General features: G+C 36.2%; 3 protein-coding genes and 1 long non-coding RNA gene across 6 annotated transcripts in view; 2 read left to right on the forward strand and 2 right to left on the reverse strand.

Moving 5' to 3' along the window:
- Positions 1–7,002: 7,002 nt before the first annotated feature.
- Positions 7,003–25,444, forward strand: part of LOC134671863 (ejaculatory bulb-specific protein 3-like) — a 46,830-nt gene continuing 28,388 nt past the window's right edge. The window contains exon 1 of one of the 2 annotated variants that reach the window (XM_063529720.1): positions 7,003–7,008. The gene's annotated coding sequence lies outside the window, so the exon portion shown is untranslated. Of the gene's footprint in view, positions 7,009–17,176; positions 17,182–25,444 lie in introns of those variants that run through there. The other variant, XM_063529721.1, reaches the window with a different exon arrangement.
- LOC134671871 (uncharacterized) lies at positions 11,441–14,389 on the forward strand. 2 transcript variants are annotated; one of them, XM_063529729.1, is made up of 3 exons: positions 11,441–11,560; positions 12,318–12,552; positions 13,953–14,389. In XM_063529729.1, exons 2-3 carry the CDS (start codon positions 12,520–12,522, stop codon positions 14,142–14,144), a joined length of 225 nt encoding a protein of 74 aa, XP_063385799.1. In that variant the 5' UTR covers positions 11,441–11,560; positions 12,318–12,519; the 3' UTR covers positions 14,145–14,389. The 2 variants fall into 2 exon arrangements, with proteins under 2 accessions (XP_063385799.1, XP_063385800.1); XM_063529730.1 differs by having other exon boundaries at positions 11,547–11,564.
- On the reverse strand, positions 14,760–16,573 carry LOC134671856 (uncharacterized). The gene is made up of 2 exons (XM_063529710.1): positions 16,222–16,573; positions 14,760–15,993 (listed from the first exon to the last, which is right to left on the reverse strand). The coding sequence occupies exons 1-2, from the start codon at positions 16,261–16,263 to the stop codon at positions 15,607–15,609; spliced, it is 429 nt and encodes a 142-aa protein (XP_063385780.1). The 5' UTR covers positions 16,264–16,573; the 3' UTR covers positions 14,760–15,606.
- LOC134671881 (uncharacterized) lies at positions 18,497–22,899 on the reverse strand. Its single transcript, XR_010099280.1, has 7 exons — positions 22,829–22,899; positions 21,624–21,675; positions 20,371–20,406; positions 19,866–19,889; positions 19,717–19,749; positions 19,073–19,096; positions 18,497–18,647 (listed from the first exon to the last, which is right to left on the reverse strand). It is a non-coding gene; the product is annotated as an uncharacterized LOC134671881 (long non-coding RNA).

The raw sequence follows: 25,444 nt of genomic DNA on the forward strand, positions 1-25,444 counted from the left end.
AATGTAGCTTGAGTGACGAAAGCAGAATAGGACTAATTTAAGAACTTGACGAAAAACGAATGGGACGACCCAAGACGATACCGGTTGGTTAACCAATAAATGTTATAACTACTCGAAAATGTACAAATTGTTTGTTTACTTTTATTTAAGTAAGACCAATCCAGCCTCACATCTTTATTATATTGTTTGTTGTGAATTCTTCTTCTTTCAAATTGTTAATATGTTTTTGTAATACCTATAGGTACTTAGCGATATGCCTATCAGTTTGTTTTTATTTCTTACTTCCATCCATGGTAGGTTTATTTTAAAGTAGTAGTTACACACTTCTTATGGTATTACATGGACCCTGGGTGGGGTACAGCAAATACAAATAAGTTAACTAGGTAGGTATTCAAAGTTACTTAACATACCTACGATGGCTTTTCAAACTTTACTAACTTGAAATGTACCTATTTATAACAATTTATGATAATATTTATAACAATTTATGATAATATTTATAATTTCTTTCCTTCCATATAATACTAAATGTATTTAATTAGAATTGATAAAATAAAAAAGCTAAAAAAATAAGCTTTCTCACTAAGTGTGAAGGAGCGATTTTCCTATTTGTTATTATTTTCCAGCAATTATGGGAAGGCAAGGCTTTGCCAGACCGGAGTGATAAGTCCAAAATGTTGGCGTACCTTAGAGGGATGCCCGCTCCTTACAGCATTAATGTCTACGAGGATCCTCAGCACCAAGGCGGGGTAGTTGAGACCCAAAATACAGAGAATAAACAAAACACTGCCGATACTAAGAACCCCGAGATCGATTCGAACTTGAAGACCCAGGTCCCGCAAGTTTCGTGGGGAAATGCGGCTGCTGTTACTCAGCCTACAATTCTGCATCCTCAGGTAAGTGACAGCTATAGAGTTTCAAACTTAAGCCAGACCGCGAGGTGATGAGTAGGTAGTTCATGCAGAATAAGTGTGTAATATACACGGTGTAACATGAGGAAACCGAATAATTTTAACCACGCATTTCTGAGGTCAAAAGAAGGAAAAAAAATAATATAAGTTTAGGTCAATTTTGACAAAAAAAAATTTTTTGGTTTGTTTTTTCAATTTTTTGAACGTATTTGTACATAAGAAATAAATGTCATTGGTAAAATTATTGCTTAAAATTGATCTTTACATTTTTTTTCGTAAAACCTACATTTTGCAAAGTGTTACTTGTAACTTTTTGACATCTATCAATAAGGATATTTAGACTATGCAGCAACAAAACTATCAGAAAAGCCTTTTACACTATGTAACAATAAAAACTGTTTTTTTTTTAATTAAGTAGGCGAAGTTCAAAAAAGTTTATAGGACATTTTTGTCTCTAAATATGATCAGGAATACGCTGTTAAAATTATTCGATTTCCTCATGTTAGACCGTGTATATAGTCACCTAGTACGCATAGTACAAGCTTTGTGTAGGGGAGACCGAGGTGAGTTGTGACAGAGGAGAGTTGTGACATTGTCGATTTTTGGGAATCTAATGACTGTTAGCGAGCTCGCAACAGTGTGCGCTTGTTAGCTCGTAACTTGAACTAACAAACGCGCGCTATGCGACCTTGTTTTTAGTTAACAGATTCCAAAAAATCAACGATGTCACAACTCTCCTCCGTCACAACTCACGTCGGTCTCCCCTACACAAAGCTTGTACTTTGGAGCTAAGCTGATCCGCGTAAGGTTACCCTCAAATATTTATAAATCATATCTATGGGCAAACACAGATTATATCGATTTTGAGGTTTTTTAATCCCATGGTGAAAGCACTTCGCAGAGTGACGATCATATCAGATCAAAGGCTGTAAAAACCACCTGCGGCCTCGCCCACAAATCTTACCAGCACAATTTACAAGTGGCAAGTTACACATAATATATTTTGTATAATTTACATTTGGGCATATCATAAAATTTACAAGTGGCTAAATTGTAATGACAAATTTATACAAATATCTGAATTGTCACAAAACAATTACGCGTGTTACAAAATATAATAAAATAAAAGTGTATTTCTGGAAAAAAATTACTACTTTGTGCTTGGTTTTGATTTTTGTAACGCTTTACAGTTGTAAAATACGTTTCACTCGGTAGCAAAGTTTGACTAACCCCCGTGATTCTAACCCTCAAGATTTCGTTTTTCGAACCACTCCTCGCTAAGGTCGTGTATTAGGACGACTATGATTCCTTATAAAATAAATAATATTTCCGTGTCGACGGCATAACGATTTATGGCGCCGCGATGTTCTGTTTGATCGTCTGGTTTTGACTTAGAGTATATTTAGTAACTGGAGACGCCATGTCTGTTATTTTCTGTACAAAACTTTCTGTTGATTTTTGCAGGGGAAGGGCACGTCAAATATATGGCTATTTGTACAAATAGCCATGTCAGATAAACGTCAGTCCATACAAAAGTTTGCACAATTTTATTGTGCAAGTTTTTTGGCAGAGGGGTAAGCTCTTAAAGGCGACTCCGGTTAATAAATGCTCAAAGTCAAAACCGAAAGAGTTTTGAGATCGGCAATAACATGATGGGCTGTATTTTAAGATGGATTGTCCCAAAATTTTAATACCTCTTTTGCAGAAAGAGAGTGACAGCGACACTTGTTTTTGGCGAGGTCAGCAGGCACCGGAGAATGCATACAGTGCACAAATGGTTCAAGGAGATCCTGGGCAAGTTCAACTTAGAGATAATACGGCGGATATTAAGACTAACGTAAGTATCTAAAACTATTTTTGGGTGTTCCGCCTTTTCGCCGAAGTTTTGTTGTCCGAATTTCACTTGCCAACCAATTTCGCAGATGACTTACTTATAGCAACCGATAGTAAGCAATTTTTTACGTTACGTTACGTTTTATTTGGTAGAAAAATTGTTAAGAGTTATTCTTTTGTCGGTGGAGTATCTCCCAGCTTTCCTTCTCTTGCTCCAGCTCTTTGACTTTTTGATACGACACGACCCCCACTCTTTCTTTCACTTACTCCAAAACGCTGCGTCTGGGTTTTCCTCTTCCCCACTTGTGTCCTATCCGCCCCTCCAGGATTATTACGTACGATTAGGAAGACATTTGATTCGCCAAATAATTCAATTAGCTAAATCTGTATTAATATAATAACGCCTAGTCATGTGACGGAGTGAAAATAGGTGCGACAACGAGCGAAGCGAGGAGGAGTTTGCTAGGATAACAACTTGGTCATTTGGTCACCAAACATTTATTTGCATCGTGCTACTTCGTAGACTTACGACTTACGAAGTCCTTCTGCTACCTAAAACGTTGCGTTTTAAAAAGTGTCCTTTTAAATTTGTTGGCCAAACGCACAGTTGCTAATTGTTAGGTTGGGAAATTAAACGAATTAAGTTTTTCCATCGCGTGCCTATTTATTTGCATTTTAGGAACGTAATTCTGTATTTTTTTTCTTACAGGAATTCGAGAATGTAGGAGAAAATGTCATAAAATTTTGGGAGTGCGTGAAATACAAATTATTAAAATCATTTGATAAGTTAAAAGCGAAAGTCTGCGGGATGTTTAGTTAAACCACCTGAAGTGAAGTTAGATCGTATCATATGTTTTATGTCTCAAGCTCAAGACATATTGTAATATACAACTTGTAGTACCCGCATATGTATCTACAGTGACTATCAGATGTGTCAGGGCAAGCAACCTGCTTTGGCAATATTTTAACATCATAACATATACATCTTACTAGGAAAGGGGACAGCCGAATAAACATACTAATACATATTCCTCTCTGGGTATTGATGTAAAGGAAAATATTTTTGTATTAATCATAGCCATGCGTTTGACTTGCGCGAAAAACAGATTTCGTAAAAAAAAATACAATGGTACTAAGTCTTATATTATAATAATTATAAATTCTACAAATTCAACGCAGGGGCATAGCTGTGGTTGATATACAACAAATTGTTTTAAATTATTCTCAATAATGTTTTCAATAATCTCAGGATATTCCAGAGAGGAAAAGTTGTTTGAGTACTGCTACGGGTGTGGATTTGGCAAGACTCCGGTCGGTGTCAAAGGTAGAAGCGGGAGCGTGGTTACAGGCTTTGCCTTCCCCTCATCTGGGAACACTCCTCGACAGTGACTCAATGCGTGTGGCTGTAGCTCTCCGCCTGGGCTGCGATGTTTGTATACCTCACAAATGCATCTGCGGCTCCACGGTGGAAGCTAATGGCCATCACGCTTTGAGTTGCTGTCGCTGTTCAGGGAGATTACCCAGACACCACGCGCTTAACGTCATCGTCCGGAGGGCCCTAATATCCGCGAACATACCGTGTGTTCTTGAACCACCTGGCCTCTGTCGCACCGATGGCAAACGGCCGGACGGGTTAACTTTGGTACCGTGGCAGAAAGGAATGTGCCTACTGTGGGACACTTTCGCCGCCTCACACCTTAACCGGACGGTGCAGACAGCAGGCGCTGCGGCAGAGCTGGCAGCGTTAAGAAAGCACATAATATACTCCGACCTTGAGGAGAATTATTATTTTGTGCCACTCGCCTTCGAGGTAACGGGGTGTTGGGGGTCTGATGCCATAGCTTTTATAAGGGAGGTGGGAGGTAGAATCAGGGAGAGAACCTCTGATGCTCGCGCGCTCGTACCCGGTGCAAAGGCTGGCCATCGCTATTCAACGTGGTAACGCGGCAAGTATCATGGGCACCTTTGCACCCGGTACAGCCCGCGGAGGTCTTTTAGATTAAAATATTTTAATATTTAGATATATTTAAGTTACTTTTGTATGATTACCATTAACCTTTTGTATAATAAATAAATATATTTTTTGTCTTTAGAAGCATTCAAAGGGGTGTATAATTTCCAGGTAAGGGCATTTTGTTAGTGTGGTGAGCACGGAAGTTTGTTCCTGAGTCATGGGTATTTTTTATTTATTTAAGTATTTTTATATTATATATATATCGTTGGAAGCCCTATATGGAAGTGAATCGTGGACAATGACCCTAAGAGATAGAAAGAGAATGGAAGCATTTAAAATGTGGTGCTGGAGGCGTATGGAAGGCATTAGTTGGAGAGACAAGATAACGAATGAGGAGGTGCTAAGAAGAGTGAATGAAAGGAGAGCTATCCTGAACACCATCGAAAATAGACGCGGAAAAATGATTGGACACTTAATACGACACGACCACTTCTTTAAAACTATCCTGGAGGGGCGGATAGGACACAAGCGGGGACGAGGAAAACCCAGACGCAGCTTTTTGGAGCAAGTGAAAGAAAAAGTGGGGGTCGTGTCGTACCAAAAAGTCAAAGACCTGGCGCAGGATAGGGAAAGCTGGAAGATACTCCACCGACAAGAGAATACCTCTTAAGTTAATGATGATGATGATGATATATATCGTTGTCTAAGTACCCCGCAACGCAAGGCTTAATTGAGCTTACTGTGGGGCTTAGTCAATTTGTGTAAGTATGACATTTACCTACGGCATGGCATGTACAGGTTAAGACACTTACGGCTCGATTTGGAAAATGAATCAGATTTCTACTAGACTTTAACAAGTTACGATATGGATAATTTAAAGATATTTGTAAGATAGATATGTCAAATTTGACGTTTCCGCGATTCTGGAGGTCCTCTTGAACGATTTTGACAAGTTATGACTTTGATATCCAAGTCAAATCTAGTCGATATCTAATGTAGATCTAGTTGATCTCTAAATCGTCTCTAGATGTTGTGATTATCTCGAAATCCGAATAGGCCTGTTATGGAAGATATTTGAAAAAAAAAAATTGGCTGGGGATACTTAGAATCGATAACAGAACACGTTCCAAAAGTTTTTTGAATTTTTGTCTGTTTATTTGAACGCGCATCACGTGAAAACGGCTGAACGGATTTTGATGAAAACTTTACTAATCTATCGAGATAATCCCCGGCCAGGGGATTATAAAAATTCAACCTTTAAAAGGGGGGGTAGCCACAACACTCGATAAGTGTTCTTAAACCCACTTAAGTTTGCCCCTGAATCTTATGGCGCTACTTAGGAAGGAGGGGCAAACTTTTTTCAAATATGTGCTACCACAATTGAGTACCCTGGTAAACTAACAGATGGCGCTGAATTTAATACGTTGTGACATGAATAAGCCACTGAGGAAAGATTTTGCCAAATTAACTCTAAGTTTAGAAGATAGTCCCTGGTGTTCACTTAATTATACGGCAAATGATGATGATGGAATTTCCTTTTGCAGAGTTGCTCCTTTTGACTCACAGATTGATTTACGAAGGGGAGCCAATCGAATTTTTGATGCAAAATGTTGGCTTAAGGGAGGGGTGCCCCCCTGAAAATTGTAAAAAATAAAGTTTTGCTATGTGGTCAAGTTTGGTATCATTTTCGTGTAACTTAAGGATGCTAAATTCGTTCATGATATTTAATTTATACGGTTTCATATCAGTAATTTGAAAAAAACAAAAAAAAAATATTTTATTCCGAATAAAAGCCTATATTTTGTTTATTTTAATATACACACAAAAAATAAAAATTTCATGAAAAAGCCCTAGGGTCATTCCAGCGAAACCGACAGCATAGTCATAAAAAATAAATAACTTAATTTATATCATTTTTTTTGCATTTTATCGCGTCTGAACGTACCCCTAGCGCCAGTTGTATATGGTAGCCTATTTTTACTCTAAGTTGGCAGCACTGTTTCGCGCCTTTTCTGAACATTACGGAGAAAGTGACACGTGTGAAAGAAAATATATTTAACGCAGTTTAAACCAGTGGTAAGTAATTATAAATAAAGTTTCATGGTTAGGATTTATTGGACTTCTACAAAATGCTTAACTCATGTCCCGCCCGTCACAGTAAAACAATGTTTTTTCTTGTTTAACCTGAAAATATCTAACCTCTTGTTGTCTTACTTTGTGAAAGTAACAATTAGGTTGAGGGCGATTATTTTAGCTAAAAAATGTGTTGCATTTTTAAATAAAAATCGATTTTAACACTTTTCAAAGTATGTCCCACCCGTCACAGTGACGGGTGAGCAAAATGGGTTATCTGATAAAACTGACTTAGTGAGTATAAAATCGTTGTTTTAACTTTATTTAAACGTAGCTGGGTTATACTAAAGCAAATAATATGTGTTATATTGCTTAATTTGGTGGTAATATTCCTTTTTAGAACACAATTAATGCTACGGAAAGGAAACTGAGGAAGATGTCTCTTTCATTAAAACTAGTCAAATTTTAGACATTTTACCTGAACCGCTGATAAAAGTATGTGGTAATAGACTGTATTATCAATTTTCCCAACCTGTAAACATTGAAAAGAAAAAATTTTTTTTTTGGCTTATTGCTCTAAGAAAACTACTGAATTGATTACTTGTAACATTAAATAATTAATTAAAGACCTGATTTAAAGTAAATACAAAAGAACTGTGTTTATATTTTTCATACATTTGTATGCCCAAATGTTCCTCGTCCCACCCGTCACAAAGTACTGTCCCACCCGTCACAAGCATTGAGAAGCAAAATTATTTTTGTTTTTCGAGTTATTTGCGTAAATTATACTAATACCTAATCTATACAATATCAGGATCTATATAAAAATAGGTTGTTGAACAAAAGTTTCATAGTTTCTTACCAATTGCGAATGGTGTAAGCCAACTCGAAGAGGAGAGGCACTTTGAAGTCCCACCCGTCACACTTCTTATACCATCAATTTCTCACAATAATAATGACATTTTCATACTTTTTTCGATGGTACAGTATGCAATGACTATTCAAGTATGTGATAATGTCATATTCAATACGTAAATCGTTGCCGTTTGGCAGAAATAAAGCAAAGTGTAGGCAAAAAAGAGTATAAATGTCCCACCACCATGTGTCACCCGTCACAATGGAATGACCCCCTACTATTTCTCATTATAAAAAGTATACATATGTCATATTTATTTTCAATTAATGTGAACAAAAAAATTAAATATATACTTTCGACTAATCATTAAACAAGATACAACGATGTAGGCTACAGCTAAGCAGTTTACGGCGCTTGATGATGAGATCCCTTTTTATTATACATAGTGAGTCCTTAGAACCCTTAGATCATTTTAGGAAGGAGATAAACCTTGATTTTTGATACGGTCGGGATGAAAGGTGGGGTGATTTGTCCCATACAATCATAAGTTAATGCAAGCACCTATTTAGGTTCCTGCAATAAGTTTGGTGGCATTTTCGAATAAATCAAAAGACAGACAATCAGAGTACAAAATAATAATGTAAATATTGACTAGTATTTAAATTATTTTCCTCCGTATAGCTACGTCCCTTAAATCAGATTACGTTGTGCGCCGAGCATAAGCAATGTTAAAGAGTGTTTACAAATATATGTGAAATGAAATGAAAAGAAAAGAAAAAAAAATGAAAATGATTTATTTCGTTCTTATCATTTACAAAATAAGAGTCAAGGTTGGAATTTCCTAGTAACAATATGAAATACTTGTGGCAGGAAATCCCGCTCCTCTAAAATTAGCATTGTCACTATATTACTATAATACAGGAAACATGCAAATTCAATAAAATTAAATAATATTACATTAAAATTCATATAAAAGCATCTAGATTAATGTAGCACAAAAAAATTAAATTAGATCATATCATATGTATAGGTAGTAAATTCTTTAAAATATGAAATAATGTAACGTTTCTCTATTTTTTCGTTTAATTTACTCGATAATGACACCAAACTTAATGCAGAAACCTAAACAGATGCTTTCATAAATTTATGATTGTATGAGACAAATCATCCCCACCCTTTCAACCACACCGCACCGAAAATCAAGGTGGCTCCCGTTCCTAAAATGATCTAAGGGTTCTAAGGACTCACTCAGCTAAAGGGTATCTCATTATCATCAAACGCCGTAACTCTTATAGCTGCAACTCATATCTTTGTATACTATTCAGTGAGCTGGTGGTCGAAAGTAGGTCTACATTTCATTTTTAGGGTTCCGTACCCAAAGGGTAAAACGGGACCCTATTACTAAGACTTCGCTGTCCGTCCGTCCGTCTGTCACCAGGCTGTATCTCACGAACCGTGATAGCTAGACAGTTGAAATTTTCACAGATGATAAAGATAAAGATAAAGATAAAAAATAGTTTATTCAAGTAGGCATATTACAATGCTCTTATGAACGTCAAATAAACCTTTACCGGCTCCAACCGTACACCTCTGCCCCGAGAAGATTTAAATCCCCCCTCAATTGGAGGAGGGTATCCCAATATGGGACCGGCAACAAACTCGGCGGGACACATCTTTTCAAAACATTATTACATCTTATAATTAACATGCATTACGAGTAATTAAGAAAATACAATTTAAATTACTATAGAATTCATGCAATTATACTCAGTGAGTACATAACTTTATAGAATTTGATATAAAAAATAAACATATATGTACATGAAATGATGATGTATTTCTGTTGCCGCTATAACAACAAATACTAAAAACAGAATAAAATAAAGATTTAAATGGGGCTCCCATACAACAAACGTGATTTTTTACCAAAGTTAAGCAACGTCGGGAGTGGTCAGTACTTGGATGGGTGACCGTTTTTTTTTTGTTTTTTTTTTGCATTATGGTACGGAACCCTTTGTGCGCGAGTCCGACTCGCACTTGCCCGGTTTTTTTTCTCTCTATATTTTTAAACATAAATCTGCAATATGTATACTTTTTATAACGAGGAATAGTAGGGCTTTTTCATGACATTTTAATTTTTTGTGTATATTTAAAAATAAGAAAAATTTTGGCATTCATTCGGAAAAAAATGGAATAGAAATATTATATATATATATTTTTATAATTTATATGAAACCGTTTAAATTATGTGCAATGTCCATTATAGGGGGCCCATTACTGGATCCACGTCCATTACTGGGGGCCCATTACTGGAGCTTTGGTGTCCATGACTGGAGAAAAAAAAACATAGTTTGAATTTGTTAAGTATGTGGAAACTTATTGCAGTGTCTTTGATACAACACGCCTAAAACATGAAAGACGGATATGAATTTCATCTTTTAACACGTTAAGCGGTAGACCATTTACATGTATAAGGGATATATCATAAATACTCCAAATTTCCTCTAAAATGTCCCATAACTGGTGCTGTTACCATATGTACATTACAGTCGTGTGTCGATAGATGGCAGTAAATTTATTTTGACTGCAAAATTTACTATGACAGGATCCCTCTATACCATCTATTCTTTTTGCTGTTACGGAACCCTTCATGGGCGAGTCCGACTCGCACTTGGCCGCTTTTTCTTAATACACCTACCTAAAAATAATGTTGTGGTCTCCCAAACTTACATATTAGGTGCAGGACAAATAATGTGTATTGCGAAGTCACCGTAACGATCGACTTCCTCTGATTTCCTCCATGATGGCCACAAGTCAATCTGCCTCGCCCACACCACGTTAATCAGGTGTGTCGTGTGGCAAACTGCTTCGTGCGTAGCCAATGTGGAATAGTGATGTATGAACATGACCGGTTTATGCCACACTGACCATTTGTTTATTTATTCTAGTCTTAATCAAACTCATTGAGCTAGCGTGGGGACTATAGCCCAAGCCCTCTCGCGCATGAGAGGAGGCCTGTGCTCAGCAGTGGGACGTATATAGGCTGAAATGATGAATCAAACTCGAACTCTAGACTGGCATCGATGAATCTATTCGTATTTATTTGATCTGTCACATATACTATTATGCACTTAACATAATTATCGCCACATTTTCAATAATCAAACTCATAATTTACTTACACGAGGAAATTACCAAAAGCATTCATATTTACGGTTCCTAGACTTGGCACTAAATACCCGCCATATGGGATGTTGTTTCGACGATCATTTTCCCGATCACGCCAGTGCGGGTTGGAACCTCTGTGGTTCCTACAATTAGTTGTTTCAGCGAATGGTCTCATTGGAAAGAGCTTGAGAGACTCTCGCTATGTGGCTGGCCCAAGGGTCAGATGCAGGCGGTATTAGTCTTGGATACGGCGAAGATAGTCCCTCGGTTCCTCTCTCTGCGGCCCTAACTACAGCCGTCTCGTCCGCCTGCGGTCGTTTTTGTATGTGTTTTTATATTTAACTTAACCTTAGAAATAAAAAGAATAAAGAGAATAACACTACGATGAGTTCGGCCCCGTGTACCTACGCCTTTGAAATGTCCGGAACACCATTGTTCCGCGTGCGGGAAAGATAGTTCTAACAATATTATGTTAAACACTAATGTTTGTATAAAATGAACGGAGTCGGTAGTAACACGTAGTAATGTCCATTGCTGGATTACCGTACCATCATAAATAAAAAAATTACAACCGTTTAAATTGATTTCGTAATAACTTTTCCACTTAAAATTCAATTAAAGGTCTTTTAATGTTCATGGAATAGGTCTGGTGTGGTTGCATCATGAAAGTGTGCACCCTCTTGTGCATGAAATAAAGTATATGCCCAGCATATATTATACGGGCTTATAATTATTTTATTTTTAATGATAAGGATCGGGATTCAAGTAGGTACCTACTTTAACAGTTTACTTGTTACCTAAGTATTTAGAGTCAATAATCGATTTCAAATCAGCTTCTTCCCCGTACAAAGCCAAGTTACATAACTAGCAGACTTTTACTACTGGTTTGGCTCCGATGATAGACTAAGAATGCGTAATGGTTTGCTGGAATCTTCTTAGCAGTCCCAATACTAGTTATGAAGTTGTTATGAACCGGGAACAAGCCTTAATGTGACGTTCGGATACCAACTGCAGCAGCGTTACTGTTGCGGTGTCGTTGTTGCCGCCGCTGACAATTCCATTGATACGATTAGTGACGGAATGAACGTCATAATCGCGGCAGTAATGTGGCGGCGAACGTCACTCATTTAGTCAAGGAAATTGGTAGCAATGGCGCTGCAACAGTAATACAGCTGCAGTTTACATCAGAACGTCATCTTTATCTTCTTCTTCCTCGCGTTATCCCGGCATTTTGCCACGGCTCATGAGAGCCTGGGGTCCGCTTGACAACTAATCCCATGATTTGACGTAGGCACTAGTTTTTACGAAAGCGACTGCTATCTGACCTTCCAACCCAGAGGGTAAACTAGGCCTTATTGGGATTAGCCCGGTTTCCTCACGATGTTTTCCTTCACCGAAAAGCGACTGGTAAATATCAAATGATGATTCGTACATAAGAACGTCATCTTTATATCGTATCGATTTCGATGAGATGATATATCGAGTAAGATGCGTGTGCCCATCACTGGTTGTTTTGCTCCAGCCCCGTCCATTGTCCTGCAATTTCGTCGGCTGATTACTATGACACACGTGCGTGATACGAGCAAAATCGGAGCATCCTGTTGATCCATTGTATCCAGAACCAGTAGCGACTAAAACTTCGGGCCTGCTGTACATAAAAGAGGACACTGTCGAGCATTCTTTTGTTTTGACTGAATTGCCTGTGTTTAAGGATATCTTCGACCATGGATTACCGATTAACAATCTTGGTGTGCATTGTAAGTGTTCCTTTAAATACCGTAGAATTATCCAACTATAGTTCAGAAGCTCCCAACTATGGTCCAAACATAACTAATATCTTCGTTCAGGCGTGAATTTTATTTGAATGTCGCAACTTTGAGATAAAATATTTTCATGAAAGGAAGAAAAATGGTATAAAAGATTTCTTTTTTATTAAGGGGGTTTGAAATTGATACTTAATTACGTGTTGAACTTTTAGACCATAGTGGCAGTAGGTACTGGACTAAAGTCTGTGTATCTTATATATATCTGTGTTAAAATTAAATAGATATTTATTTAATTTCTGGGAAACAAGTTGTACTACAAAATGGTTTTATTTATGCAATTATATCTGAGATGACTCATATCCTTGACGTGTTATTTGTTTCGGTAATTTTCACTTCGGAAGAATTTTCGTCCGATTCATATGCCAAATTTTCATTTGACCGAAAGAGCTGGCGGCTACCTCGCACAACGTATCAGTATTGCGATACAGCGGGGAAATGCCGCCAGCATCCTTGGTACAATGCCTCAGGGGCCTATTTTAGATTTAAGCTAGTTATTAATTTCGTTTAGTTGTACCACTGTATATGTATTTTTTGACCGAAATAGTTCTTTTTTTAAAACCTCGTAGTTCCCCGAAATAACAGAATATAGGCTAACATACGTTAAATGGCTTCTGCACGATCATTTTGAAACGCTTAAAAAATGCATTCGGACTTATGAAATTTCGGCAAACGCAACATCGAACAAAAATTCTACGAAACAGTTATCGAGCATGAATTACCTACTCATAAAACATGCTAATTATTCAATTTAACACAGACTAGTGCTAGGCCCTTTAGGGTAACATTCCATTTCTAACCGCAGCTGCATTACTAGTACTGAACGAGTCGCTGTTATTGTCAATTTCCATAGTAAAATTAACAGTATTGCAGCTGTCGTTGGAAATGGACTGTCACCTTTACTGGACACTCGCACATGCAGATCTTAATAATACTACTTAAATAAAATTACCGATGCATGTAGATGTAGTGCATAATTGTTTCCCATCGTATTTTCTCGGAAACGTTCGTATTTGTCATGTTAGTTCAGTCAATATCAGTACTATTTGTACAGTCGACGTCAAAGATATGTTTACACTTTTCGCCTTATTACAAAGGAGTAAGGTGCAAAAGTGAAAACATATCTTTGATATCGACTGTACCGAGGCTAGGGCTAGGTTTAGTTCATTTTAATGAGTTTAGCTGAAAGAGAAATCACAGGAATAAACTCGCGTTAGTACTTTCTTTTGCTTATTACATTATACTTACATGAACAATTAATTCCATATTAAAATGTACCTAGTAGTAGTAGTAAAGTATTGTACAAAAAGACATATTAATAATGTATTTAACAGGTCTTCTTCGCTCTCGTGTCGGCCTCGCCCGTCCGAGAGAAGCGCGACATCATGGAGTCGATGAAAGGCGCTTGGAACGACATGGTGAAGACGCTGAGCGACGCTAGCGACGCCGTCGTGCACGTCTTCAAGCCCACCGAACGCAGCATTGTCAACAAAATGGCCGACGGGATGAAAGATCTTACCAACTGACGACTTTCTATATGCTTAAGTTAAAAGGTTTTTTACATGTTAATTTAAAACGCAAAAGTATCTTGTAATTTTGTCGCCACATTTATAAAATGTCTATTGTTTTTGAAAACGAGATTTCCACTTGCTTGAAATTTTATCGAGAGCCGATTTTAGTGCTCAATATTTTTCTTCACTTTAACTGTAGGTTTATAATATTCAGTTAAATGTATTTATTTTTTATAAATGATAAACAGTTTTTTTACGCTTGCGGTTGTATTTTTCACGGGAAACTTTTCGTTTGCTGGCTTCCCTCGCAGTGTGACCGCAGCCTTACACTGTTACATCAAATGTGATGTCCCACGGAAAAAGGTACGTTATGGCGGTTGGCGCTTACGCTATTATTAACGCCGCTCCAATATTATCGCGGCGCTATGCGACGTAAGCGCCAGCCGCCATAAGGTACCTTTTTTCGTGGAACGTCACAAATGCCGTTATTACGCATTTTTCCTGTTCTACGGGCCTCCAACATCTGTTACATATATCGTTATGAGTACCTAATACATTTATATAAAGGTTTAAATATACATACGAGTATAAGAAATTTATTTTTTATTAAAGGAGTTAAATAGACATTGGTTATGTTTATTTAAAATTTATTTGCAAGTCTTTGCAATCGTGTGAAAATATATTATTTTGCTTAAATACAGGGGTTATATTTAAATGTAAGGTGAAATATAAAATGAGAACATTTTGTATTTGGTTTTAATATTATAAAAAATCTCTATAAAATTAAAAATATTAGCCTTAGTATCAACTTTGTTACGTGATAATTCATACAATTTATTAATTCCTATTTTATATATTAGTATTTATATTTAAGTATACGTAATACGTATATATGTATTTTTCCTCTGCAGCATACAGAGAGTTCAAATTAGGTGCACGTTAGGTAATTATACTCAATAATCTCGACATGCAACCATGAAATATGTGTTTAATATGAACTTACAACATTTTGTCACTGGCTACATATTACACAATGGCAATTAAACATCAGCAGCATGGCTTCATTCATCGGCTCAATTAAAACGTCCAAGTACTTTTGTGTGCTTTTGTATAAAGATTCGCACAATAATAATGCATTATTTAAATGCACCACCATATTAGTAGGAGAGTATGTTATCAAAATAATTATTATGAACCAAGAACTTCGTTTGTTTGCCCGTCTATTTGCCTCTCCGTCGCTCTTGCGTATTCGAGCGATAGAGGCAGATAGCAAAATTTCGATTTTAATGGGAACTGTAGAGATTTCACTGGTTCTTACGAAGAGATATGTGACGTTTTCTAAAAAGATGGAAACGTGGTAACATTGTCGGTTGTCGATAATGTTGATTTTATATTGAAGTTATATGAAAATAGCGCTTTATTGACAACCGACAAGTAGTCTTTTGGTTGAAAATGGCACTATGCTACATAATAATACCTAAACATCACTAATATAAGTCGCATTAGAGCCTATCTCAAGCGTGCCGTCCTTATAAAAGTCATCTTTCTCACCGTCGTTTAACAATTCCACTAGCTTCTCCGTACTTAGTTGTAAAGGCACTGGACTCTCCGGATAATCTGGCCTTTTGTCGTAACCATCTTTATCTTCCTTCTCCTTTTCCTTATGCTTATGCCGCGACGGAAGAATAAATACACCAGCTACCATCCCACTCCCACTCTTCTTCTCTTCTGTCGTCTCGCAAGCTTCAAGCTCTGATAGTATCGTATTCCTCTTTATTATATCCGAAATGTTGTAATGATGCTCGTCCTTATGCCGTTCCCTTACGAACATGCAGTAAGCAAACCAGACGACCATAAAAGCGGCCTGCAATCGAAACAAAAGTCACCAAACTGGTTTGATATCGAGTTAAACCGAATCTAAAAAGCATATTCTTATAAAACTTATAATGGCAGTTACGCCTTTTCAACTAAAGTAGCACGCCATAACATTACGTTTATCGACGAATTATTGGTTAAATGCAAAAGGCATTCGTCGTTTAGGTTTTGAGTGTTAAATAGACGTCAAATATTAGTTAAGATTATGTAAACTCACCAGGACTAGCGCAAAGATCAAGCCAGCGATGTACTGGGTCATGTTTTGTCAATATCAACAAGAGTTTTAAATATATTTTACTGCTTGAGGCGAGTGTCGCAAGCGGAGTCGTATAGAAACAGCCGCCTCGAGCAGACCTCGTCGCATCCAATTAAAGTTAGTTGGTCTCCTTTAGTGCGTGATGTCACCGAGAATATTGAAGATGCTCCATTGATCACAAAACTGATTGTTAATAGTACTATCAAATAAAATATATCTCGCAAACGCGAAAGACTGACTGTTTGTCAACATAACTGCGCGGTTACCTCCTCCGCTCGTGTCGCAACTAAGGCTGTTACCTCTAAAAAACGGCACGTCACTGCATCGATGTCTCTGTTATTGTTAAAGTATTGGAGAGAGACGAACTGATCGCCTTTCAAACCGTTTAGAGGCACGCCGATTAATAAGAATGACTGTGGATTAGTATAACGAGGCTTGTTTAGAAGTTAAAACGTATTATTAGTATAGTGTTTTACTTGAGGCCGGCTACTGAATTGGCTGTAAATATTTGTGCTAATAGGGTTCTGCATCGTTTTTTGTTTTATACTCTACTAATAGCTAAAACAGGTTTATTTTAGGAGTATCTCATAAACTCCATGAAAATAGGTAAGGTCATGTGGCTAATTCCGTCATAGGGGCGATTCCGTTCACGAGCGTATACATATTTCTTTGATTTTCAATCGTAGGAAAAAACATCTGCTTTTGATTGCTAAAACTAAAAGCAATCGCAACTTTGTCGATGAAATTATCAATTTTGTTAATTGTTCCAGAAAAAAGCTAGTGTCTAGGTATTCCGTCTGGAATAGTCCTATGACGGAATAAGCCACATTGGCTTACTGGTAAGATTTTGATAATTAAGGTATCATGTCAAAACCTATTCAAAATTACCTGTAGTCAAGTAAAGCTTGTCAGGTTTTCAAAAGTTTTACCTGTTTTTTTACCCAGGAAAGGGTACAAAGACCGTATAGGTACGGTCGAGTTATTTACGATGAGGTTATTATCCAATTTGTCCACGGATGCCGATCGGTCTTGACCTCATTGCCCAACTCGGCAGGTCAATAGGTAGTACATACAATGTTCAATATATCATACAATATAATGCTGGGTATGTGATACAGGGTCACGTGTTTATATTTGGAAGCTGTGGCATGGGATCATATCTCATCGCATAATGATTGATTGTCATAATGTAGGTAATGTTACGCATAAATCTCTTTTCGCATATTTTTTCTCCAGCTGAAACAGAAAGTATTTTCGAAAATATTTTGCATAGGTTGTGTAGAATAGGGTAGGTTAGGTTTCAGAAACGTTAATATTTCCAGCACAGTAACAATTATGTGAAATGAGTTTTATGCGTAACATTACATCAGGACAATCAATTATTATGCGACCCAATATGGACCCCTGTGGGATCCGTGATTAAGATTGAACTATAATATTATGGTATCCTGAACCTGAAACGTTTAAAGACATCTTCTCACCTTGTTGTCTTGTTTACGTATTTATAGTGATCCACAAACTAGACCGATATATCTTTGATAAATTGCTGATTTTGATTGATCGATTCAATGCCTTGCAGTAGCCGACTATGTATTCAAAATCGCATGTAATTATTGACGTCTTTAGAGCTCACAACACACACTCACACAACTCAACTCTCAACGCAACTCTTACAACTGGTTAGAAGTTGTACTTTGTAACTCATTTCTACATTCAAGGGCAATTGATATGTCATATATATGTGCAGTGCATATTAATTTTGTTTGACATTCTTTAGCATATAAATGTGACGTTCCACGGGAAAAGGTAACTTATGGCGGCTGGCGCTTACGTTGCATAGCGCCGCAATAATATTGGAGCGGCGTTAATAATAGCGTAAGCGCCAACCGCCATAAGGTACCTTTTCCCGTGGGACGTCACAAATATAAATACTTACATACTAAAACACGATGTACCTACACTTGATCAATAAACGTCTGACAACTCAGTTACAACAAAATGAACGGCATTGTACAGTACAGCGTCATCTACTTCAGCGGTCATATTTGCCGTAACATTTTAAACATTTTTTGCGCCTTTCAACACACCGTCAAACAAAATACGTTGTTATACTTATGATATTCACTCACTTGAAAATTAAAAAGGATAGTAAATAATATATAATGACATTATTTATTATTCCTGAACTCCATGCATTACACGAAGCCAAAATAATATTAATAACGCTATTATATACAGTTCTAAAACATTTAATCACGTAAGTTAAGTAGCGTTTGTATTAATTAATTAAGCATGTGTTATTTTATTTAAAGTTTTCTATCAGAATAGAGGTAGTAGTTCTTCCATTCAAAGTCAGTTGCCTCCACCTCTTGCTCCGTTCGGAGGTCCTGAAATTAATATACCTATTGAATATTTTGACATGGACGTTAATTTTCATGGGATAAATATTAAAAACATACCTACTTAGTCTACTTCGCCGTCAAAGTAATTGAATCCAAATCCAAATGGGAGATGCCGTGGCAGTAAGGAATCAGTTCGACAGACGAGTACCTAAGTACCGTCTTAAGTCCCAATGTGCCATTGAAATTGCACACTGTTTCAGTATAATTAAAACCTTTAATAAACTAAATAAAGTAGGATTTCTTTTAAAGTTTATTGATAAGGTTATAAATGGAAAAAATTAAGGTTAAAAATAGAAAAATTAGCGGCTGCCTTACGAGATTATACTCAGGATTGGGCCTTAAATGGGGAAAAACACATTAGAAATTAAGAAATTTAACGATATATTTAGTAGGTAAGTACTGTAACGTACCTGCTGGCTTGTCCACGACATTAACTGTAAAAAAGAAAAATAAGTAAGTATGTATTACTACTTTTAATGGCGACTGAAAATACTAACAGTTAAAAAAATACTTAGTAGAAGTTGATTGTGTTGGTATCTCCATATATATGTAAACGTAATGCCAACTAGATACCAAAACGACTTGACAGATGATTTATACATATTTTTTACACTTTTAGGTGTTCTGAATAAAGTCTGGGTGAACCCAGTAATTTTGATGATGACTCGCGATATAATGTGATGTAAGAAATATGTGTATATCAATAGAAAGATAACGGCAAGTAACATACGTTTATGTACAGTGCTATTATGTTGCCGTAGGCACTAGGCTGTTGTTACCAGCTTATCAGCCGGCGTATTATGGATTGCTTTATCCATCTTTATCCGCGTGATAAAATAACTGTCACTTTTTAACAACAACGTGGGATAGAAAGTGAAGGACACAGTTTTATCACGCTGTCACGTAGACAAGAACGACCATCATATCCGGTACTGGTCCATATTTGGATCAGTTCCTACAGACGCGTGATTTTTACATAAGGTTCCCTCCTTCTGCACATATTTATCCGTAATAAATAAATTTTTACTATAGTAGGTGTAGGTAGGTTTGTTACCTTGATGTTCTCCGTCTACTACATGTACGTAGCCTGTAAAAGAAAAAAACCATTTTAAAATAATTTATATACCTAACAGTAGTATTTTACTCATTATATTCAATTTAATCTTTAGAAAGATGTATGTCTGTGTGTATGTATCATATTACCTGGGTTGTTATCAACGACGCTCACTGAAACAAAGACGTTTATTATTACATTTTGAATAGGTGTTTAATTAAAACATACGAGTCCAAAACGTCTACTATATGGCTTTCAACAGAAATAGTAAATAAAGTGTGGTAGATATATGTAAGTACTTCTGGTGCATTGTTATATCCGCTAATAGTGCAATTGACTGTGCCTGCACGTGTTAAATGGATCTGTGTACGTACCTACCTAATTATAGTGCTAAAAAAAAATTGTGACGTCCCACGGGTAAAGGTACCTTATGGTGGTTGGCGCTTACGTTATTATTAACGCCGCTCCAATATTATTGCGGCGCTATACGACGTAAACGCCAGCCGCCATAAGGTACCTTTTGCCGTGGAACGTCACATTTTAGGTCCCGGGTTCGAATGCTGGTAAGGGCATTTATTTGTGTGTTCATCACAAATATTAGCTCCGTGGACTATCATAATCGCTGCAGACGTTTCTTGGTCTTACTCTATTTACCTCCACCGCCTCCCGCCTGATCAACTACGTTCACTCCTGCAACAATAAACAATAAGTCGTATTGTAATAGTTGTATAAGTAGTATGTAATATGTGTGTTTGTGTTTAATAGTCTCCATATTTCACTCCGTGCACTACCTGTTGACTTTTGTTTGAGTTACACATTTCCTGCTACCCAAAGGTTGTCTGGAAGAGATCGCTTTTTAGCGATAAGACCGCCTGTTGTTACCGGGTTCTATTGTAACACTAAAATTTCTTTGTAATTTTACATGTATGTAAGATGTATGGTTATTGGTGCAATAAAGAATATTTACTTACTTACTTACTTACTAAGTCGTGAAGTATATTATTTATTTACTCGTTTATCCTTTATAATATCTTATACTTCGTTTTTTTAGCATTAGAAATTAGGTAAACAATCTTGATGTGACTTTTAATTGAAAAACACATTTAAAATAAGTTACGGCAAATAATTATGTAACAATTATGAGTCTAATACGATCATTTATATTTTTCTGCTTTCATAAGTAATAGTAATAGTTTTTGATTTTTAAAGCGTTTTTCAATTAAAAGACCTGCCAAGTTCGCTTACCTTCTTGCAAGTTCTTTCTAATGCTAAAAAAACGAACTATAGGTACTTACTGTTAATAATGTGAGATATGTATAGTTGAAAGGTAAATCGCAAAAAAATTCACGGCCTGATTCGAACTTTAAGTTACGTCAAAATTTGCTAAAGATACGACATGGATCGGGTATGTCAGTGTCAAAAGTGATGGTTTTTTTTTCAAACAAAAACGTATTGAAGATATTGTAAGTATTTTTTACCTTTATATATTTTATATGCAGATTTAAGACCGCGCAATTATTTCTGACTTATATTTTTGATTAAAACCTACCTACATCAATTGCGATGTCTTTGGAGGTAAAAACAATTAATATAATTGAATATAAAAGCTTACTACTCAGCTTGCTAAGAATAATTTATTTTTATTCATTCCTTTTTATTTTTAAATTTATTTGTGACGTTCCACCGAAAAAGGTACCTTATGGCGGTTGGCGCTTACGTCGCATAGCGCCGCAATAATATTGGAGCGGCGTAAATAATAGCGTAAGCGCCAACCGCCATAAGGTACCTTTACCCGTGGGACGTCGCATTTTATTTTGAAATTATGTAATTACTATTGCCTGAATAAAGAAACATTCATTCATTCATTCATAAATATTTTGTATTGGATTATTAATAATATAATTTACCTTGAGGATGCGCCTTCGTAATCGCGAACAAAGCGACCAGCAGCAAAACGAACTGGAAACAAATAATTACAGGTTAATTAAGAGGTATTCAATGTATAAAAAACTAACCCCCTTATTCATAAATTGTTACTAAAATGAACAAGCCGACAATCGTTTGTCCCTTTCCGATGTATTAGTATGATGGAACGGGACAAACGATTATTATCGGCTTGTCAACTTTGGTAAACGTTTATGAATACGAGGGTAAATCTTTTGCTAATACGTTAAAACCCACACAAAAAACAACAAATTAAATGACAATTTAAAACATAATCTAGGTCAAAAACTGGGTTTTTAATGGTAGAAATTTTGATGTGCAGACGCGGCGGCGGGGGACTTGTTTTATTTATAAGGTGTAGTGATAATGATGATCTTCTAAGTCACGCAAGATTTTCACTTTAGTTCGCATTTTAGTGGTCATATTCATCTGTGTATACGTACCGTACATATACTTATCGTAAAAAAAATTCATTGGCAATAAACTACTAATAACCGTACCTACTTAAAAAATCTGTACTTTGCAATACTTATACACATTATTTTGATGAATTTGCTATGTTCATCATCGACGTAATGAAAATATAATTATGGTCATTTAATCACCTTTATTAAATGTACAATAATTACCGGGTACGGATAATATTCTGAGATCACTGTATTGTTTAGTCAAAGTATAGTTTATTAAAAAATAAAAAGCCTTAAAATAGAAAATACAAATTAAAATTAAAAACTAAGCTTAAAAAAATTATATAAAATATATAAAATTCTATCAATCATCAACCCCTGCCCGCTGCATGGTTACCTTATACCTACATACTGCCGTATTCGAACTTCAAGATATTCACAAGAGACGACACGTACTAGATCCATTCTAGATACGTTATAGTTTAGATATCAACTAGTTCTCTTTTGCAACGCAATTCGGGCAACCAATGTCACTCTTACGTTAGATAGCGTAAGATATCTATTAGATGTGAATTGGATCTCTAAGTCATATCCTGAGGAAATCGTTCAAGAGTATCTCCAGAATCGCGCAAATGTCAAATTTGACAGGTTAGATCTTAAACATATCGTTATCGTATCTTGGTGATGTCTAAAAGATATCTAATAGATTTCAAAATTCGAATCGGGCCCATATTCAAATTTATTTAAAAAAAAGTACTTACATTAATTTTGTTCATGGCTATAATTGCGTCTTGCTCGAACACAAATATTGATCTGTGACTACAGAGGTTCAACAAATCTTTTATAACGAGATAATAGTCAATATTAACTTATTTAAACATACGGATAACCCCTGACCACATGCCGCTCTCACGGCTCGGCCACGACATCGAGCGACTGGCGACGGCGGAAGCGATAACCATAGGTTGGAGCGAAAGGTCCGATCATTGTGTCACGCTCCAACATATGGTTATCGCTCCCGCCGTCGCAAGTCGCTCAATGTCGTGGCCGAGCCGTTAGATTACGTCTTGAAGCTGTCTACGAGTATTAGGTACGTTAGATATACACGGTGTAACATGAGGAAACCGAATAATTTTAACCACGCATTTCTGAGGTCAAAAGAAGGAAAAAATGTAATATGAGTTTAGGTCAATTTCGCCAAAAAAAATATATTTTTGTTTTGTTTTTTCAGTTTTTTGAATGTATTTGTACATAAAAAATAAATGTTATTGGTAAAGTTGTCACTTAAAATTGATTTTTACATTTTTTTTTCGTAAAACCTTGTCAGTTTTTGACATCTATCAATAAGGATATTTAGACTACGTCCCATAGCAGCAACATCACCATCAAAAAGGCCTTTTACATTATGTAACAACAAAAACTTGTTTATTTTTAAATTAATATTATCTCTGAAACTAGGCGTTTTTTTTTAAGTTTATAAGACATTTTTGTCTCTAAATATGATCAGGAATACGCTGTTAAAATTATTCGGTTTACTCATGTTACACCGTGTATATATTATAAAGGAAATAGCATGGGTAAGTACGTACTTACCTTCTTGTAGGTACAGGTACAGTGGAAACTCGATAGCACGAATTTCAAGGGAAACGCAAAAAACTTCGTGCTAACGAGGTTTTGTTTTATAGAGGGCATAGACTTAGAGAGATCCTCATGGGTTTTTGTTCGTGTTGGGAAGGGAATATGATATGGCACTTTATTTCGTGTGAAAGAGAATTTCGCCTTATCGAGGTTCGATTTATCGAGGTTCCACTGTATTTAAATTATAGAAAACGTGTGTGTCAGTGCCGATCGAGAGAAATTGGTGGAAATCAATATAGTTAAAAAGTGCAAAGTTAGGTACTTAAACATTTAACATTTCCCTTCTAATAATTAATATATTTTTTGTATTTTTTGTAGATCTAACATAAATACATATCAATTATAAATTATTCATAAGTATTTTTTGGTTCTCCAGAATTCAATGTTCCGGTGTTATATTTTTTTTTTAATTCATCTTACGTAACATGTTTACTATGTATCGCGCATAAGTAAGCTATACTACTTGATGAGTGATCACTTAAATATCGCTGTCAAAACAAACACAATACGAATTTGGGGAATCGTTTTAGGTACTTGATAATGATAAATAATGGCCGTGAGATTTGTTTGGAAACTGGCGAAGAACCTTGATGATCAATAAGAATAATTCTTTTCCTCCTAATCACCAATGTTTACTGTTATTGTATTTGTAAGGTAGGTGTCTAATATACTAAATAATCGCTGATAAAACTTCTTTTTTATATTTTGATAAGTAGATAGGTACATTTAAAAGTAATCAAATCATTATTTTCACCGTGGTCGGAATAGGAACCTACATTTAATAAAAAAAACCGGACAAATGTAAGTCGGATTTGTCCACCGAGTACCTAGTACTTATTTGTTGTTATAGCAGCAACAGGAATATATCATCTGTGAAAATGTTAACTGACTAGCTATCACGGTTCATGAGATACTGCTTGGACAGACAGACGAACAGTGAGTCTTAGTAATAGGGTCCCGTTTTTACCCTTTGAGTACGGAAGCCTAAAAACCGACCAATTCGGTTTCGGCCTCGCGCTCCAAGGGTTTTGGTTCTGGCTACTTATCAGACATCGTAAACTTAGTATCGGGTTCCGATGGCCACCCTACGGGTATGGAACCCTACTAAACTGTTTGCTACAGAACTCTAACAACCTTTAAGAAGTGTCACAAAATATATATCAATTATCACGTCGGTGCAAATGCAAACCTTGCAGATTTGCGTCCGTATCGGCACTTGACACGTACCATAACATAACTTTGCCGATATCCCGCGTCAGCATCTGATAATGGAACATTACCTTATTTACCCACGTTCCGTTTGCCGATCAATTTAGTTCGCCAGGTATTTACTTGAGTGCTTGATATATAAGGTTCCAAGTAGGTTGTTGGGTCAGTAGTGCTATAGAACAGGGAGCTGACAGGTCAGGATTCAATCAATTACTGGTACGTAAATTTTAATTTTTAAGTTGGTATGATGTTGTTTTTTTAATGATAATAGTATTATATATAATATTTTTGGGTTACTTAGATTCAGAATCACGAGTACTTTTGAACGAGACAAAGAAAAAAAGAGTCCCTAGTTTTTCATAAAAATTTTGGGTGTCAGTTTTGTAACGGTCCATACAAAATGTATGTGAAAATGCGTTATAAAACTGACATTTTTTGGGACACATTTATTTTCTCTTTCAATTGATAGTCCTCATGATTATGTGATGGATATTCGAAAAAAATAAATTGCATACTTTTAAGTGAAAATG

The sequence above is a fragment of the Cydia fagiglandana genome, chromosome 16 (assembly GCF_963556715.1).
Source record: "Cydia fagiglandana chromosome 16, ilCydFagi1.1, whole genome shotgun sequence".
NCBI lineage: Eukaryota > Metazoa > Arthropoda > Insecta > Lepidoptera > Tortricidae > Cydia > Cydia fagiglandana.

Coding starts and splice junctions, on each gene's coding strand:
- LOC134671871 (XM_063529729.1), top strand. CDS start 12,520: ATGGATTACCGATTAACAATCTTGGTGTGCATT. Junction 12,553..13,952: donor TAACAATCTTGGTGTGCATT/GTAAGTGTTCCT, acceptor TGTATTTAACAG/GTCTTCTTCGCTCTCGTGTC.
- LOC134671856 (XM_063529710.1), bottom strand. CDS start 16,263: ATGACCCAGTACATCGCTGGCTTGATCTTTGCGCTAGTCCTG. Junction 15,994..16,221: donor TGATCTTTGCGCTAGTCCTG/GTGAGTTTACAT, acceptor TTTCGATTGCAG/GCCGCTTTTATGGTCGTCTG.